Source organism: Asterias amurensis, chromosome 9 (assembly GCF_032118995.1).
Source record: "Asterias amurensis chromosome 9, ASM3211899v1".
Taxonomy (NCBI): domain Eukaryota; kingdom Metazoa; phylum Echinodermata; class Asteroidea; order Forcipulatida; family Asteriidae; genus Asterias; species Asterias amurensis.
Window position 1 is genome coordinate 19,731,018 of NC_092656.1, and position 20,277 is coordinate 19,751,294.

Below are 20,277 nucleotides of genomic sequence, written 5' to 3' on the forward strand. Positions count from 1 at the left end.
GTAGAAGTTAAGTAAAAGTATTGTCAAGTTGTTGGGAAAGCAAGCATGAACAAGGGAGTTTTAAAATTCTATTTGAAGAGAGTGATGTTGTGCATTTGTCTGAGTTCTTCAGAAAGTGAATTCCACAGTCTTGGTGCTATGTTGGAAAAGACCCTGCCCGTAACTGGCCAAGCGAGTTTGAGGAACATGAATTACATACCAAATAAGATGAGAACGAAATGACACTCTTCGGTCATTCCAACCTGGCTCGTTGCTTTTATCACCACCTCTACACCAGTTCTAAACTCTTCACTGTATGTGACCCGCCCAGGAATGCTCGGTCCAGTGGTAACCTCTAGCGTTGGGGGTGGACTATCAGGTACAGTCGCTGTGATACCCATGTCTACTGTGGAGTAATTCTGTGCTTCGTCAAGTTTCACGATGACAATTTCAAACATTGGGCAGTTCTGGAAGACTGGAAGTATAGCTATGAAAAGGAGAAGATGAAGTCCAGTAAGATGCAGACAAAAGTTTGAAACTAACCAAGAAAATATTTAAACATAACTGAATAACGCTTAGGTTTTTACACCCTTAACTGCTTTTCCAGCATGTCTTCAAAGAAGAGATAAATGCACGGTGTACCCAAATGAACACACAATCATATGTCAAAATGATACTTTCTAGTACCAACTCTTCATTTCTCAAGATTTCAAACTTTTTATTGGACAATTTAAAAATAAGATTGTGCTCAAGATGAAACTGAACCTACCTTCCTCACACAACGTTCCTTTGTATCCGATAGCACATGCACACTCAAAGTTGATTTTATCTGGATTCTCCAGACACATGGCACCATTGAGACACGGTACTGCAACGCAAGGCCCTGGAATGAAAACAGAAGACGACTAATTTTCATCTCATTTTTCATTTCATTTATTCTGGTTGTGAATCCAAGAACCCAATGGAGAGAAGACAAGGAAGGAAGTTTCATATTAATTTTGGTTTTTACCCATACACCGATGTGTGTTAGCACTGTATACTCAGTACTTCCCCAAGTCCTGTGAAAAAAAATGGGGAAAAAAGGACTCAGGGGAAGTACCGAGTGTACAGTGCTAATACACATCGGTGTATGGGTAAAAACCAAAATTAATATTCTTTATCCCCGATGCAAATTTAACATCTATTATAAGGAAGTTTCAGTTAATAAATGTGGGTGGAAAACCCCAGAAAATTATTCCAGGGAAACTTGCGCAATCGTGTAGGAACTGAAACAATGTTTACAGACTATTTTGTATAAGAACCAATAAAGGGCTTTGACAAACTTTGGTGTGATAAAATTTTAACGACTGGCAATATAAACAGAAAACTCAGCACAGTTTGCTATTAAAAATGCACTGTGGGATGTGCTGTTCCTTACTTGAGGCTTATAAAAACCTTTTTTTAATTTCAAATAAAGCTGACTCATCTCAAAAATAGACACACCTTAGTCTTACCCCGCCCTATTTCTTACCAATACGTTCTTGAGCACAGGTAGTCCCGAAAAATCCAAGATTACACTGACAGGAGAACGAAAGCGCTAGATCATCCTGTGTGCATTGACCATTCACACATGGATTGGGGTTGCACAGTGCTGAAATAATAAAAACACACAATTATTTAACAAATTATTATTTCTGTTAAATGAAAGCCAATATACTGTCTGCCCAGGGGTCGATTTCACAAAGAGTTGGGAGATATACAAATTGCATGGATAGTCCTAAGTTAGGACGAGTAACTGGTCCTAACTCGAGATAGACTAGTCCTGACTCTTTGTGAAATCCACCCCGGGCCCAATTTCATAAAACCTGTAAGTACACAAACGTGCTAAGCATAGAAGGGTATAGCTTAGCAGAAACTGGTGACAAGCCAAAACTGCATTAAGTTTGCATTGCTGAGGCTGGTGCCCTACTCAATTTTAGCTTAGCATAGACAGTTGTCAAGTAGTAGTTTCTGCTAAGCAGCTTTATGAAATTGGGCCAATATAATTACTTTTTTCGTGTTTTACGAGAGAGTAGTCCATCAAGCAATGAGATGGGATTCACCTACCTTGTACATTACACAGCTCTCCTTTGTATCCAGCATTACATGTACAGGTGTATGCTGATTGGCCAAGACTTTGACTGCATGCTCCTCTATTGCAGGGGTTAGGGGTGCATAAATCTGAGTAGACAAAAACAAATCACAAATATCTGTCATTATAAACAAATTTATTTTGTAAAATTACTGATAAGTGCAAACAGTTTCTCTGCTGCCCGTTGTGTCTTTTATATCAAATAACAAACCTGTGGAAATTTAGGCTCAATCGGTTATCGGAGTCGGGAGAAAACAACGGAAAACCCCAACCTTGTTTCCGCGCGTTTTGCCGTGTCATGACATGTGTTAAAAATAAATCTGTAATTCTCGTTAACAAGTATTTTTACTGTTTTGCTGTTTTCTCAAAAAGTAAAGCATTCCATGGAACAATATTTCAAGAGAAGTCTTTCACCATTGCCTTCTGTAAACCCTGTTAGTTATTTGTAAATCTGTGAACTTTTATTTTTTTTTCTGAACTGAAAGGGTCCAATTGCTTTAAGAAGATTGTTTACCAACTGATATTCCCATTAAAATCCATCAAGACTACCATTATTACCTGGAAAGAGGCATGTGATGCCTACAAAGCCAGTTGGGCAGCTACAAGTAAATGTTGATCCAGATATCCGACATGTTCCTCCATTTACACAGGGATTCGGCAAACATCGGGAAATTTCTGCGTAAAACAAAATTAACTCAAATGTCATTTTCTACCTAACTGTTTGCGGCTGAATCTAAAATAGTAGTACCAACATCTTAAAGATCCAATCAGGCACACATGTATCATTATTATTATTATAACAAAAAGAGATTTATGTGAACAAATTTGTTAGTCTTGCAAACAGTCAATACCTTTTATTAAAAAAAAACTTTAAAAAACAGATTTGTTATTTCCTTGAAAAAGGTACATCGGGTCATAAATATAAACACAAATATTTGTGGTGCTTAAGTTTGATTGGCTGCCACTCAGTGAACTGCAGATTTCCTAAATAGTTGTGAAGTTCCTTGCAACGATCAGTTGCCACTTATTTTATAAAAAATAATTCACAAAAATGATTTTACAAAAACATTTGTTAAAAAAACAAAACATTGCGATGTTTAACGACAGAAGATGCTTTCAGACTCTTCAGTACAATTAAAATTAAAACGGATAAGCCACCTCTTAATCAAAATTAAAAAAAAAAAAATTTCTGTAGGAGCTTTAAACTTACGTCTTTCACAATTGATGCCATCAAATCCTTGAGCACAAAGGCAGATAAAACTCCCTCCATTATTGGGTTGGCATGTACCACCATTCAGGCAAAGGTTGGATTGTGCACAAACAGCTACGAGACAAAATCAGTCATTACATTGAGTGTTTTGCGGCTTTTTATATGGCCTGATGAGAAGAGTTGTCTTTTTTAATTAAATACTTATGTCTTAAGGACTTAAAAATAAACCATAAAGGATGCTTAAAGGCAGAGGACACTATTGGTAATTTCTCAAAATAATTATTAGCATAAAACCTTTCTTGGTAACGATTAGTGGGGAGAGGTTGATGGTATAAAACATTGTGAGAAACGGTTCCCTCTGAAGTGCCATAGTTTTCAAGAAAGAAGTAATTTTCCACAAATTTGATTTCGAGACCTCAGATTTAGAACTTGAGGCCTCGAAATCTACCATCTAATCGCACACAACTTTGTGTGACAAGAGTTATTTTTCTTTCATTATTATCCTGCAAGTTCGATGACCGATTGAGCTCAAATTTTCACAGGTTTGTTATGCTATGCATATGTTGAGATACACCAACAGTGAAGGCCAGTCTTTGACAATTACCAATAGTGTCCACTGCCTTTAAAGGTGTACAGGATTGGTACAGCTGACAATATAGTCACAGGATAGTGTTTATATTTTGTGTGATAGCCCGTTAATACAAGAAATAACATACCTGTGACAATTTGGAATAAACCCGTCAAAACAGTGAAAAGAAATCAGAATGCAATTGCATTATTCTTAAATTTGGTTCTAACAACCAAAATCAACTGTATTAATTTTGTTTTTTACCCATACACCAATGTGTGTTAGCACTGTATAAAAAATATCACAGGCATGTTACTCGGGTGGGATCCGAACCCACGACCCTTGCAATTCTAGAGCAGTGTATCAACTAGACTACCGAGGTTACCCGGTAGCTAGAGGCAGTCCGAATCCTATGTTTAATTAAATTGCCAGCGGGTACCGCAACGATATAAGAGATGTTAAATCAGCTGACAATCGACGCACATTGGTGTATGGGTAAAAAACAAAATCAGCTGATTATATAAAAAGTTACAGATACAGTTTGTTGAATGTGACTTTATCACAGAGGGAAATAAATCACAGGGAAAAAAATGGTTCTAGCAAGAATCACTTGGGTTAGTTAAAGCCATTGGACACTTTCGGTAAACAGTACTGTCCAAAGGCCCACACTTCGTATGTCACAACTTATATATAAATAAACAAACCTGTGAAAATTTAGGCTCAATCGGTCATCGGAGTTGGGAGAAAATAACGGGAGAACCCACCCTTTGTTTTTCTGCACGTTTCGCCGTGTCATGACATGTGTTTAAAATAAATCCGTAATTCCCGCTATCGATAATTGATATTGTTTTAATGTTTTCTCAAAAAGTAAAGCATTTCAAAGAATAATATTTCAAGAGAAGTCTTTCACCATTACCTTCTGTAAACCCTGTAAGTTATTTGTAAATCTGTGAACTTTTTTTTTTCTGTTCCGAAAGTGTATAATGGCATTAAGAAGAGGTGGAGGCACATGGATGTCGGATAGGGGGGCCTTTAGGGATTGTCAAAGGGGTGACATTAATGTACTACATTACCATCAGATCGAGTAGAGCAATCAGTACCAGTCCATCCAGTAGTACATTCACATTGGAAGGTATTGACATTTGGACTTGTACAAGATCCTCCATTAATACAGGGATTTGGGGAACATGGATTCCTTACTGTAACAGAAAACAAGAATTATCATTGTTGAGGATAAGTAGGACCTCCGTCTTGAGTCATATCAAGCAAATATTTTTTTAGTTTGACGATATTTCAACCAAACATGTTTTGCACACAAACTGGCTCCAAATGGGACTTTTTGGATTGCTGGTTGGCTGCAAATTAAACAAGTAAATCAATTAATCTTGGAAGTGTTTGTATTCTCAGAAGTATAAAACAAGGGAAACCTAATAAGACCTAACTAGTATGTTTGATGAAAGTGCGTTCCAGAGCCTCTTTCATTCCATACAAACTTCATAAAACTTTCATGAGAACTTCCAAATTGAAAAGTTCAGAGTGTTAATTGTAACTATAACTTAACATTAATAAGTACTCTTGCTAACCAAGTGAACATTAACCACAGCACTGCACAATAACATGCTTAATACTAGACCCATTGCATTTGCTTCATCCCTGAGGTCAACCAATGGGAATGTGCACACATTCACATGCAGCACACAACTTTCAGCCAATGATAGGTCTTCGTTGATCTCAGTTAGGGGGTGATGTTTGGGCTAGTGTCATTCCATGCAAGGGGTGTATAGTTTCAGAAAATAAACAATGACATGCATGCCGAAAACTTAAAATTGTACACTGCTAAAAATGGTATTCTTGATATAAGAAAAATCTAATTCACTCCCAAAAATCTTAAAATAAATATTTTCTAGGGAGTGACACAAAAACTGTTTTTCTTGAAATTACAGTTTATTCTTATATCAAGAATACCGGTTTTAGCAGTTTATCCTTTGAACTTAAATTCACAATTCTTCATTTGTTTGCTGAATAGAAGCTATTTGAGTTACGCTAGAGAATGATTGAAATACTTGTAAATCAATTCTAACGTGTTTGCTTAAAAAAAGAAAAAGTACTGCTTTAGACTCACTTTGGGAACAATCGGATCCCATAAAGTTATTGGGGCAAGTACACAGATACCCCAGGCCACTAGTGACTACTTGACATTGGCCCCCATTGCGGCATGGATTTGGGGAACAACCTCCGGTTAACTGAGCTATAAATCAAAATAAAAACAGCAAAATAACAGCAAAATAACAAAAGAGAAGCAAAATATGATGAATAAAAGCTTGTGCAAGAACAACTGTTTACAACATTCAAGCAAAACTGTTAGCAATATTCATGATTCAAAACAAGGCAGAACATTTTATAGAAGTTAAATACACGAAATTGCGAACAAAAAGCAAGCTTAGCACACTAAGATTGTTTCATAAACCATTTGGAATAAAGTTTGGTTGATAGTTTGTTCCTGAAATACATTCAGTTTTTAGGATGAGAAGACCTGGGATATAACTGAAGCATACAAATAAACAAAGTAGAACACAATTTGTGCTCACCAGAAAAAGTTTACCTGACTAAATATATCATATCATACATGCCGTTTATGACCGATTTCTTTTTGTTTTGCTTAGCAGAAAAACGTTAAGCATTTTGATATGAAATTGGGCCCTGATTTTTCATAAATGAACACCTTTACAAAATGAATGTTTAATATAGGTACTTTTAGGAGAAGTAAACCGACAGATGAAATCTAAATTTTTCAATGAAACAATCTAAAGCTCTGCAAATCCTGCAAATTGACAAAGTAATCTTGAGGTCACAGGTTCAAATTCAGCTCTAGTTTCCGTCTTTGTTCAAACCAAATTAAAATCACTATGAAGACAGAAAAATGTTAATGCGAACATGCAATGCAAGAACTTTATTAAAGCCATGCTGTTTCCTGACAACATATAAATAATAACATGCAATATTTTCAAGCCATTGTTACAAACAAAAATTAAAGTACAATGACTAATCTAAAAGCTTTGCTAATCTTAACAATAAAAAAAAAATAGTAAGTGGCCTGATGTTTCGACCTTAAAAAAGTCTTTCTTGAAGGCTTTGAGAAAAACTCTGCAACGGTCGAAACGTCAGGCCATTAACTATTTGTTGTGCATTCATACCACGGGTCGTTTAAGCTAGTAAGCAGTTTGCAAACAACTAATTCTATTTATACCATAGGTTCGTTTAGCTGGTAAGCAGTTGGCAATAAGCTAACTCTATTTTTTAATCTTAACAATCAATAGAGTTGACTTCCGAGTCTCATTGAATCTCAACATCTTGGAATGACTTACCTTCACATCTTGTACCCGTGTATCCAGAGAGACAAACACACAGATAGGAATACCCCCCACTGAGGGATGAACACTGTCCACCGTTCTGACATGGGTTGGAGAAACAAGCCGTATCTAAGGGAATAAATCAAACATGGGTTAGATTGAAGCCTCTTTTTTCTTGTACCCGTGTATCCAGAGAGACAAACACACTGATAAAAATATGCCCCACTGAGAAATTGAACACTGTCCACCGTTCTGACATGGGTTTGAGAAACAAGCCGTATCTATGAAACAAGTCAAACATGGGTTAGATTGAAGCCTCTTTTTGCACTTTCAAAGCTTAAATCTCTTTACTTGCTTTTCTCAAAATGTAACTTTCCCGTTTTGCCATGGAAGGGCCAAGTTGTGCTTTAAAAAAAGAGCAATCAGAAAAACGACCAAAGTGGTCATCTGGTAGGCCAATCAACTGGTACATTGCTGTTTAGAGTAGACAAGTTAATTTCCTAAATGTATACAATATATCTGCAGATATATAAATGGATATGTACCGTATTTTCCTGCGGATAAGACGCTCGGCGGACAAGGCGCAGGACGCTAAAATGACCAAAAAAAATTCAAACGTCAGCAGACAAGGCGCACCGCCGCACAAGGCGCACGTTTAACCGCAAACAAAAGAACACCTGGCGCCACCCGTTGTCGGTACATTGACACAAAGACGTAATTTGTTGCCTTTGAGAACCTACGTATACCGACCTTTATCCAATCAGCCAACGCTGTATATTGTAAATAACATAAAGTTCGGCCCAATCAGCGGGCAGAAACCATGGTCTACGCACTGTCTGAAGTTAATTTTATTTGCAACATGAACACAATGCCTCCCTGGACACATCCGACGTCCCCACAAACTACGAGGATCCTTGCTGATACAGATACATTGCAACGACAGACGGACGTAGCGTGTGGGTGTAGTAATGTATCCTCCGGCCGGGATGTCGCTGCATGCACATTAATATGCACATGTACACAGTGGATTGCGCTGCACAACAGATGTTGGCGACCATGTGGGCACCGTATTGAGCGATGTTCGCCGACGGGTCGGCTAAGCCGTCGCATTTGCGCTGCCTGGAAATGCGCCAAAATTCCCACGTGACTGTGCGGATCCCAAGCATGCCCAGACATAGCCTGAACGTATGCAGTCAAATTCCATTGCGGACTTGAGAGCAGTGACTATTGGGCATCTATATCACTGCACGTTCATTGTATCCAAAGGGAATCACTGGATCTAGCGGCAGGGACCTTCCGGATAAAGACAGGGGCGCAGTCTAGCCCAGACACGTCGAGTCTTGTCTCAATGCGTTTATTGCTGGTTCACGTATTTTTTACCAATAAAGGGCGTTTAACCTCACGCTATTACAATGTTCCAAAACGCCCTCTAGCGTTCAATGTTTCTTGTATTTATTGTCACACTCACAGTAACAACGACTATAGGCGTGATATCTGCTTTTGTGTTGCGTGATTAAATTTACAGACCTCGGAACGGTTGCGTTTTGGGGCTAATTTTCTGTGTCGTTTTGAGAGATTTTCGAGTCTGAACTTGGACATCGTTGATTTTACAGTCAAGTTTCATGCAAGGGCAACCATGATTTTAACAACCGTTCCTACCTGAAGTTTTGAAGCAATAAAATAAAATAAACCCTCAAAGTTTACCACACAATAGCGGTTGGGTGAATGACGTTTGTATGAAGTTATCGACTGTCAATCGTTTTCGGAACGAATACCCGGCCACACAGAAAAACGTACGTCTGTTGGACCGAAAGCTAGACGCATTGCGGCATTAATGGAATGAAAGCACGGTCATGGGGAATAAACACGTTGCAGCATTGTTGGAATAATTGGACCGTCTGGGGGATTGCGGCATTGTTCGAACGAAAATACGGTCACAATGTCTGAATAGCCTTGTTCGACCGCATTATTGAGTAAGGGTTCTTCACACAAAGATCGTTGATTTGAACTGGACATGAAGGTATTTTTTATTTCACGCAGTGATCATAAAAAAAAAATCAATCGTCAGCAGACAAGGCGCACCGAAAGATAAGACGCATCGATGTTTTTGGGGTCTAAAAAGTCAGATAAGACGCGTCTTATCCGCAGGAAAATACGGTATTTGTTTGTACTTGTTTTATGCCTCTGAAGAAGGTCCGGTTTGGATCGAAAGCTAAAGGCCATCTACCCTACTCATTAGATATACGCAGATATAATACAAATTGAATAACTTAAATAGAAATCATTAATAGAAATCATTCAAATTTTAATAAGGAAATAACATGAAGATAACGGGTGTGAGTTGGTAAAGACAAAAAAGGATGTGTTATTTTAACCTCTTACTTTGGGGCTATTCTGTGAAATAAATAACTGAACTTACTTTGGCAAACTGAGCCTCTGTATTCAATTGGACATGTACAAGTAAATGCTGATCCTGCAGACACTGAGCACTGGCCACCATTCTGACATGGATTACTGCTGCATGAAGTCTCTGTAACAAAATGTTGAAGAAAATTATTCATTTTAAGGTCCATCAATTCATAGTTATGTTAAGTATTTTTCAAGGAATCGTATCATCTTTAAAAAGTGATTCTAACTCTCTCATCTGACTCCTATAGTCACAGCTGAATTTTTCACCAATTTAAGAAGCATCAGGAATTTGAATTTGTTAATTTGTTTGTCTTTAAAAAAAAACATGTTATTGTATAGGTCCGCCCAGCGGGATTGCCTCAGTGCTTTGCATTGTTTACTGTTTACATGTTTGAGTTCTTCTTGACAAAAAATTTGTATTGTTTATTCTTGTAGATCCTTTCATTGTACAATTTGTTTATGTTTGCTGGCGAATAAAAATAGAAAGAAAAAAAATGAAAATGAAATGTCGAAGGTTGTTGGTTTGAATTCCACTTGAGTTGCCTCGAGTTTACAATGGCGATAAACCAAATCCTATAACTGATATACCTCTGATTTGACATTGTTGTCCTAAAAACCCTGTTTGGCATCCACATTGATAAGATGATCCAACTACAGTACACTGGCCTCCATTCAGACAAGGGCTGGATCCACATGCATTGTCTGTCATTAATTAAAGAAGAAAATAGAATTAGCTTAAGCAAACTGCTTACCAACTAAAAGGATCTTCGTTATAAATAGAATTAGCTGTTACAAAATGCTTACCAGTCAAAAGGACCTATGGTATAAGTGCAATATATAGTTAATGGCCTGAGGTTTTGTACCCTAGCAGAGTTTTTCTTGAAGGCTAAAGGGAAAGACTCTGCTAGGGTCAAATAGTCAGTATTTGTTTGCATTAATCAAAGAAACCATGACAAATGTTACTCATGGCATCTGTTTATAAAGCCTGACCCTTAAAATGTGGTTCATAAAAGCATAGATTGCCAAAGTAATTTTAATTATATTTTGGACTAAAATGCTTTAAAAGCTATCGACCCCCTTGCACTAATGTCACATGTGACAACAGTCTCCCATGCTCACCTAAGTTTAAATTTGATTTCATGAAATGTTTGAGTTATGATAAATATGCAATTTTATCCTCTAAATGTTAAAACATTTTTTATTTTTTTTTTACTTTTTGGATTATTTTAACAGTATGTGACATTGAGTATTCTCGAGTATTCATTCATTTTCATTCATTCATTTTTATTTAAAAAAAAACAACTGGCAGCACGAAGCTGAATAATGTGGCATTACAAGATAACAATATTGATAAAATTGATAACATACATGTAGGAGATAGACAAAACCAATGTCTTCTTTTTTATTATATTATAGTCTATAATATTTATTATTACCCAGATTTCCACAGAAAGTGCCGCTGGTTCCGTATACACACACACATTGGAAAGAATTGCTATTTAGAAGTTGGCATGTAGATCCATACAGGCATAGGTTTAGGGAGCAAGGAGTTGATGAACCTGGGTACATAAACATCAAATAAATACAACCTAATAGAATGGTACTCACTCTGTGTTGTTTGACAGCGTAAGCCAGTGTACCCCGACTGGCAGGCACATTGATATGAATTTCCATTCACTGCACATTGCCCGCCATTTAAACAGGGACTGGAGGAACATGCATTGCCTACTACAAAGAAAAACATAATATCACAAAACAAAACAAATAAAATAATCACAGAAATCAAATTTGACAAATACAACAAAACAATCAAAAATACATCAAACTACTAATTCAAAAACATTAAACCAAACTTTACATTTGAGAAACAAAAAAGGAAACAAACAGTTCAAATAATATGACCAATGGCAGAAAAACTTACATAAAAAAGTCAATGCTAATTGTGTGTGAACTGAACAATGGTAAAGGTTATTTATTGGTTTTTACAAATTAACTGTCATTGTGTACCAGAAGATAAAATGACAGGGTCCTATTTCATAGCTTTGCTTACCGCAGAATTCAGCGCTTAAAATCACCATTCTCCATTTACTGATTGGCAAGCGCCAAATTTCTACACTAGCTGTGTTAGTAAAGAATGCTTATTAATGTGGAGGCAAAAACTCCCTGCTATCCCATGAAATACGCTTGGTGTAAGTGGAGAAATTCTTGCTTCTGTAAGTGCAGATTCGTTGCTTACGGTAAGCAGAGCCATGCAATTAGACCCTGCATCTCACTGATGATGTTCTAACTGATGAAAGTAAAATGAAGATGCATTGGTCTAGTACCTGGTGTTATAGTCTGGCATAAGCTCCCCGATGTACCAGTTAAACAGTTACATATGTATGAGCTTGCACCGGTAACCACACATGAGCCACCATTCTGACAGGGATTGGGAGAACACACTGAACCTGGAATTAAGTAAATGTTCAGTTATCAAAGGGTTATAACTGATGTGGTTTCAACCACTTTTGTCAAACTGTCAAATTGTCATTTTGTCAAATAATCTTTTTATTTTACAATAATTGTATATTGTCTATTTCTAGCCATAGGCCAGCTAACTGTTAATGTTTTTATATGTAGCTGGCAAACTGATGTAATTGCCAATTGAGGATGATTAAAGTTTTTTAATTGAATTTCATTAAATTGAATAAACAATTTAAAGAAAACTCAACGAGCAAAACTAATGAAATCTGAACATAAAAAAATAAATAATAAAATGAATTAAAGTTCTAAAACCTCACTCAACTTTGCCTAAAATATTAAGAGAACATTTCTTGGCATTACTCATTGATAATAGTAAATTTGGGTCGGAAAGAAGATTCAAACATTTGAAATGATCGAGAGTTTTAAATCCTGTACCTGGTGTTATAGTCTGGCATACGCTCCCCGATGTACCAGTTAAACAGTTACATATGTATGAGCTTACACCGGTAACCACACAAGCGCCACCATTTTGACATGGATTGGGAGAACACACTGGACCTGGAATTAAGTAAATGTTCAGTTATCAGAGGGACAATTGGAGGAAAATTCAATGAGCAAAACTTATAAAATCTGAAGAAAACGAAAATTAAATAAAGTTCTAACCTATTCAACTTTTCCCAAAATATTAAGAGAACACTTCTTGACATGTGTGTCAAGAATGTCTTTAAAGGCAGTGGACACTATTGGGAATCGTCAAAGACTAGCCTTCACAGTTGGTGTATCTCAACATATGCATAAAATAACAAACCTGTGAAAGTTTGAGCTCAATCGGTCATCGAACTTGCGAGATAATAATGAAAGAAAAAAACACCCTTGTCACACGAAGTTGTGTGCGTTTAGATGGTTGATTTCGGGACCTCAAGTTCTAAATCTGAGGTCTTGAAATCAAATTCGTGGAAAATTACTTCTTTCTCGAAAACTATGGCACTTCAGAGGGTGCCGTTTCTCACAATGTTTTATACCAAACCTATCCCCATTATTCGTCACCAAGAAAGGTTTTATGCTAATAATTATTTTGAGTAATTACCAATAGTGTCCACTGCCTTTAACTAAAAAGCATTTACTCATTGATGAAAGTAAAAGTGGATTAGAAAGAAGAGGAATATTTAGAACTTTTTAAATAATAAAGAGTTTTACATCCTGTACCTTGTGTTATAGTCTGGCAAACGCTCCCTGAGGTACCAGTTAAACAGTTACATCTGTATGAGCTTGCACCAGTAACCACACAAGAGCCACCATTCTGACATGGATTGGGAGAACACACTGAACCTGGAATTAAGTAAATGTTCAGTTATCAGAGGATTATTTTTTTTAAGAAAACTTGCTAAACAAGACTAACAAAATCTGAATATTAACCTTTTTTATTACATGAAATGAAATTTAAACCTTCACGCAACTATCCCTGAAATATTAAGAGAACTCTTTTACTTGACGTGTGTCAAGAATGTCTCTAAAAAATGTGTTTCTCATTGATGTTAGTTAAAGAGGGTGAAAATAAAGCATGAGGATTGACAAGATTTGAAATAAGAGTTTTACATCCTGTACCTTGTGCTATAGTCTGACATACGGTTCCCGATGTACCAGTTAAACAGTTACATCTGTATGAGGTTACACCGGTAACCACACAAGAGCCACCATTCTGACATGGATTGGGAGAACACACTGGGTCTGGATCTGGAAAGTAAAATCAGATTTGTTATCGAAAAGATAAATTACAGTCATGATGTTTTGACTTTCACTGCATCGCTCTACATTTTAACAAACTACGAAGAATTTTTTTTCATTTTGGTTACAGATTTACTTGTCAAATCACGATTGACATCAGGGCCCAATTTCATAGAGCTGCTAAGCATGAAAGTTTGCTTAGCATGAAATATCTTCCTTGATAAAAGTAGGATTACCAACCAAATTTCCATTTGTTGCATGTTGCTTATTACTGGTATTCAACTGTTGTTTGCTTATCCTAAAAATTACAAAGAAATTTTGTTGGTAATCCTATTTTTATCAAGTCAGAAAATTTCATGCTAAGCTAACTGTCATGCTTAGCAGCTCTATGAAATTGGGCCCAGATGAACAGTGAGTATTTTAATCACCACACACATTGATCAACATTATCTCGCAATCAGATAATCACGAATGTCCTGATTGATCTCCATCAACATCAAATCATTATCCCATAAATAACGATCTCATATTGGACATTTGTAGTGCGCCATGTTTGATAGAAAGACACCTCTGGTGAATGAAAAGAAAATCTCTGCTAATGATGGTCTTTAAAGAGAAAAAAATCAAAAATTGTCAATTTTACAGGTTCCTGAGATGTCGTACTCGCGTTCATAAATATCATTCTCACACTAATTCAGTTTCATACTAAATCCAAAATGTAATGTCACAACATGACAATTTGCTGGATGCAAAGCTTTACAGTGAAATAATACACTATAAAACTCCACTTCACTGTAAATAACTTTGTGTAAAGTTGCACAAGTTTTGATATAACATTTCTGTAGCCCCACATTCCTGGAGGGACACAACTACAAAAGTGTTAATTATTAAAGGCAGTGGACACTATTGGTAATTGTCAAAGACTCTCACTTGGTGTTTCTCAACATATGCATAAAATACTACAAACCTGTGAAAATTTGAGCTTAATCGGTCATCGAAGTTGCGAGATAATAATGAAAGAAAAATAACCCTTGTCACACGAAGTTGTGTGCGTTTAGATGGTTGATTTTGAGACCTCAAGTTCTAAACTTGAGGTCTTGAAATCAAATTCGTGGAAAATTACTTCTTTCTCGATAGCTATGGCACTTCAGAGGGAGCCGTTTCTCACAATGTTTTATACCATCAACCTCTCCCCATTACTCATCACCAAGAAAGGTTTTATGCCAATAATTATTTTGAGTAATTACCAATAGTGTCCACTGCCTTTAAAGTTGAGAAAATAGAATTAGCTGTTGCAAACAACTTACCAACCAAATGGACCGAGAGTATAAATGCAAAAAATAGTTAATGGCCTGACGTTTCGACCCTAGCAGTCTTTCTCGAGAAAGACTCTGCTAGGGTCGAAACGTCAGGCCATTAACTATTTTTTGCCTTTAAAGTTGTAAGACTTTATACACCAACACCTGTAATATTTGTTTATATTTCCGTCTTCCATCATTGTCATCAATCTTTGTGCTTAAAAATCATTGGTAATACCTTGATACAAACTATAAATTGTAGTGAGGGGTGGGGTGGGGTGGGAGGGGTAGATCCAGTAGGTCGGCATAGGCTCAGTTGCAGTGGCAGCAACATTTTTATTTTATTTTGTTCAGTTTTTTTTTTTTACATAGATTTGAAACGAAACAAGCTCAACATTTCAAAGGCTAGACTCTCTCATAGGCCTTGTTATAGAACCATTTATAAGCATTTCAAGTCATGGTACAGAATTGGTAACACACATTTCAGTTTAAAATTGTGAAATATTTCAGATCAAAGAACTGCAATTATATATTTTATCTTCTCCAAACTATACCTTCCTGCAAAAACAATGATGTGGTTGTAAAGAACAACCAAGGCAAGTTTGGGGTGGTTTCCACTTAATTTAACTTTTATCATGTCTAAGGAACCCTTAATTTGTTACTTTACCATCAGCTAGAAGTGAAAGAGTTTAAAATCTTGTTTTATGCCCTACCGCCGACGTAGAGGGGCATTTAGTGATTGCCTTGTTAAAAATTAGTTTGTTCGTAACGTCTTTTTTATTTGGGGGGTTTTGAGTGGGTTGGGGTGTTTATTTGTAAGAAAACCTGTGTTCACATTCATGCGCATTCACTCAATCGTACTTTGCCCAAAACGACTGAAACTCACTTGATGTTTGACATTGTACGCCGGTGAACCCTTGCATGCATGTACAGAGAAACGATGTTCCACTAGGTGCACACAGGCCACCATTACCACAAGGATTACAGGAACATGGACTACCTACCACAAGGAAAAATCAATACGACACTCACAAAACATCCACTGAAAGTCACGAAATCTATCAAAGTATATTCATTAACTGAAACAAATAACTGACATAATCATGCATGATTCATTCTTTTAATTTTATTGCTCCATTTCACCGATTTTTCCTTGATTCAAACTTCTCAGCAAGTGATGCATTTTGCAAAACGATTGGGATGATTTTATGAATTTGCTTTATTTAAGAAAAAGGGGACTTTTTTGGGTGAAAGGTGGCAGCAGACTGAATAGATAAATTTCTTTGTTAATGAACTTTGTGCGTGCTCAGAATAAAGTTAATTTAGATTGTTGTCTTTTGCCTCCCTGAGTCTCTTCTTGAAGATGTGGCTGGCAAAGCTTACAGCTTGAAGATGAGAGGTTTAAGATTTCCTATCAATGAGAGTGTAGAAAACAATGCAGTTCGTTCATTCAGACCAATGCTGTATCAAGTTGCTAGGGTATAAGTGTACTAGAGCCTGATAGTCAAGTACCTTGTGTTACAGTCTGGCATCTGTTTCCTTCTGTACCAGGCCTGCAGTAACATCGGAATGAGGTGCCCCTGACTACACACGAACCCGTATTCTGACATGGATTGGGGCTACACAACTGGCTTGCTGTGACAGCAGGAAATTATACCAACATTACTTCAGGAATTTCACAATCAATTTGAAGACAATGTGTCAAAACTTATGCAGCTTTTTTAGAGTATGACTGGTTGCAAGAAAACTGGAATTATTGCAAAAAAATGGATTCACCAAGAACCGTAGTTAGGGGCTGGGAAAAGCAAACCGGCGTGAATGAGTTCTGTAAAACCTTTGAAAGTTCAGCTTGTTTCATATACATTTTCCACCTCGACACAACTATTTACTACTTTTATCAACTTTTCTTCTTCCAATACCAACCAATAGAAGATATCCAATGGAACCAAAAGACAGCAGAGTTATGACAAGAAATAAAGAGTGAACGTATGAGAACAAAAAGCATGCATAATGATGTGATGATAGTGAGTGGTTAATAGTGGAAGGGTATGAGGAATGACAAACATGCAGAAACACCAGTGTGCCAACCGAACAAAATTACACCAATATGCGATCAAGGACCAAATTGCGATCAAGGAGTGGTTGGGGGGGGGGGTTCTAGTCTCTCCTTTAGCTACACTATCAATGTTTCATAGTGTTTCATGTGGTTTGAATCTTTTGTGGTATAAACAAAATGCTGTCCTATCATTCACTCATTATCACAACTCACATTCTTTATACTCAACTCACCCAAAACTGACATTATCCTGTCATTTAAATAACTATTATATTTGTTCTTATTTTTCTTTTCTTTTCCTGTCCTTTTATAAAGTCAACGCTTTGAAGTTAATTTACAAAAAAAGTTCAGCAAAAGAATATTGTATGTTTTGTAGTGTTATTCATATGATTTTCTCACTGGCAGAAAAATAGCTTGGACCCGTACACTTATTTGACAAAGATTACAGCATTTCAAACGGACATTTTTTTTCCTGATCAGAGCAGTTTAAAGGTGCTTCAGTTTAAAAAAACTATCCAGACACAAAAATGTTGACAAACGCTATGTCTACAACTATTTGTAATAGTTACTGCAATCTACAAAGGCAGGAGCTAAAGGCTTTACATTTAATAGCAGAATCTGAGATGATGTACAAGTTAAAGTAAAAGTTTGTTCATGGTTGAGCGGATATAAAATAATTGTTAAGAGTACTCACTTCGTGTTTGACATTGTAGACCAGTGTACCCTGCCTGGCAGGCACAAACATAGGATGATCCACCTCCGGTCACTGAACATTGCCCGCCATTAAAGCAAGGACTGGAGGAACATGCATTGCCTAAAAGAACAGAAATTATTAACTGGTTTTAAAATCAGTTTCAATATCCCAGTCATTTTGTTGAATTTTTTTTCACACTCACAAAGTTTTCTTAGAGGCAGGGATGTTTGTAAAAGACGGTGAAAATTTTTAGTTTTAAAAAACTATCCAAAGACACAAAAATGTTGACAAACGCTATGTCCATAACTATTTGTAATAGTTACTGCAATCTAGAAAGGCAGGAGCTAAAGGCTTTACATTTAATAGCAGAATCTGAGATGATGTACAACTTAAAGTGAAAGTTTGTTCATGGTTGAGCGGATATAAAATAATTGTTAAGAGTACTCACTTCGTGTTTGACATTGTAGACCAGTGTACCCTGCCTGGCAGGCACAAACATAGGATGATCCACCTCCGGTCACTGAACATTGCCCGCCATTAAAGCAAGGACTGGAGGAACATGCATTGCCTAAAAGAACAGAAAATATTAACTGGTTTTAAAAACAAAACGCTTTGAAATTTATTTACAAAAAAGTTCAGCAAAAGAATATTCTAAGCAAGGACTGGAGGAACATGCATTGCCTAAAAAAACAGAAAATATTAACTGGTTTTTTAAGTCAGTTTCCAATATCCCAGTCATTTTGTTGGAATTTTTTTCACACTCGCAAAGTTTTCTTGGAGGCAGGGATGTTTGTAAAAGACAATGAAAATTTGAATTGGAAGATAAACTGTAAAACAGGCTTAGGATTGAGATGGTGGCGTATGAATCTTGTTATTAAAGATTTTAAAGACTTTGTTACACCAACCTTGTGCTATAGTCTGGCATACGCTCCCCGATGTACCAGTTAAACAGTTACATCTGTATGAGCTTACACCGGTAACCACACAAGAGCCACCATTTTGACATGGATTGGGGGAACACACTGAGCTTTGAACTAGAATTAAGTAAACATTCAGTTATCAGAGAGTAAGGGTGACCGATTTAACCTAGACCTAAATTTAAAATATTTTGTCTTTGTGATGTTTTGACTCTCACTATAAGTGAATCTTGTCATTTCTCACACTTTAACAAACATTAAAGGCAGTGGACACTATTGGTAATTACTCAAAATAATTATAGGCATCAAACCTTTCTTGGTGACGAGTAATGGGGAGAGGTTGATGGTATAAAACATTGTGAGAAACGGCTCCCTCTGAAGTGCCATAGTTTTCGAGAAAGAAGTAATTTTCCACGAATTTGATTTTGAGACCTCAGATTTAGAACTTGAGGTCACGAAATCAACCATCTAATCGCACACAATTACACCAACTGTGAAGCATTGACTGATTCCAGCAGATAAAGTTTTGCCAGATTACTACAAAGCTGGTGACAACCAGTTTATTTAAAATTCTGTGCTATAGAAAGCTTTATGTGTAGATTTTAACTTTTAAATTGTTTTGGGACAAAATATGGGGAATGATTTGTAAAGATGGTTTTAAAAGGTTGAAATCTAAATACCTGGTGAAGTTTGACATTGAAGACCTGTATAACCTGATTGACATGAACACATGTATGTCGAGTCAACCACAGAACAACGCCCACTGTTCAGACATGGATTAGATGAACATGCATTTCCTACAACAAAAACATTGAAACGAACATGCCATATGAAGATAAATAACGAATCTAAACATATAAAGCAAATAAACATGTCACAACAAATTAGAGTAAGTGATTGTTATACCTTGTGCTATAGTCTGACATACGCTTCCCGATGTACCAGTTAAACAGTTACATCTGTATGAGCTTACACCGGTAACCACACAAGAGCCACCATTCTGACATGGATTGGGAGAACACACTGCGCTACCTGCTGTCAGAAAACAATGATAAATAATTACATGACGGCCATTTGGAATTAAGTTTTGTTTCTTCTTCTTGAACAATTCTACCAACCACTTATTGAAAATTTACCTAAATTTATACATAGCAAAGTAAGGGATGCCATGGGACACCTTGGTGGGCTGTTATATGGATGAACATTGGTCTTCTTATTTTTTTATAGTCATAGTCACCATTGACTATTGTCTGCACCTGCTAGTTAACTCCAACCAATAAAGTTTATCTTGATTACGAACCACAATGCAATATGGGTAGGTAGATGGGGCATTTGCTACCGTAGTGTATGTTGTCATGAACGATGTGCGCACACATGCCCTTTGTGTGGGTTCAACAGCGCCCTCTCTTGAAATTTTGCTATTCGCGCTTATACTGTGAGTATACTCCAGAGGAGTTTTCTGCACAGTAGAAAGATGATGATGATGATAACGATAACT

At 36.7% G+C, this 20,277-nt stretch overlaps 1 protein-coding gene across 1 annotated transcript in view; it reads right to left on the minus strand.

The window, feature by feature from the left end:
• Positions 1–20,277, minus strand: part of LOC139941927 (uncharacterized) — a 34,995-nt gene that overhangs the window by 8,874 nt on the left and 5,844 nt on the right. Inside the window, exons 6-28 of the mRNA XM_071938571.1 lie at positions 19,686–19,814; positions 19,460–19,576; positions 18,768–18,896; positions 18,311–18,430; positions 17,863–17,982; positions 16,625–16,747; positions 15,999–16,112; positions 13,695–13,823; positions 13,296–13,418; positions 12,525–12,647; positions 11,951–12,073; positions 11,235–11,354; positions 10,215–10,328; positions 9,637–9,747; positions 7,233–7,346; positions 5,990–6,115; positions 4,941–5,066; positions 3,300–3,413; positions 2,648–2,764; positions 2,065–2,178; positions 1,490–1,609; positions 749–862; positions 200–466 (exon numbers count right to left, since the gene is read on the minus strand). Coding sequence (XP_071794672.1) covers positions 200–466; positions 749–862; positions 1,490–1,609; positions 2,065–2,178; positions 2,648–2,764; positions 3,300–3,413; positions 4,941–5,066; positions 5,990–6,115; positions 7,233–7,346; positions 9,637–9,747; positions 10,215–10,328; positions 11,235–11,354; positions 11,951–12,073; positions 12,525–12,647; positions 13,296–13,418; positions 13,695–13,823; positions 15,999–16,112; positions 16,625–16,747; positions 17,863–17,982; positions 18,311–18,430; positions 18,768–18,896; positions 19,460–19,576; positions 19,686–19,814 — 2,907 coding nt within the window. The remainder of the gene's footprint in view (positions 1–199; positions 467–748; positions 863–1,489; positions 1,610–2,064; positions 2,179–2,647; positions 2,765–3,299; positions 3,414–4,940; positions 5,067–5,989; positions 6,116–7,232; positions 7,347–9,636; positions 9,748–10,214; positions 10,329–11,234; positions 11,355–11,950; positions 12,074–12,524; positions 12,648–13,295; positions 13,419–13,694; positions 13,824–15,998; positions 16,113–16,624; positions 16,748–17,862; positions 17,983–18,310; positions 18,431–18,767; positions 18,897–19,459; positions 19,577–19,685; positions 19,815–20,277) is intronic.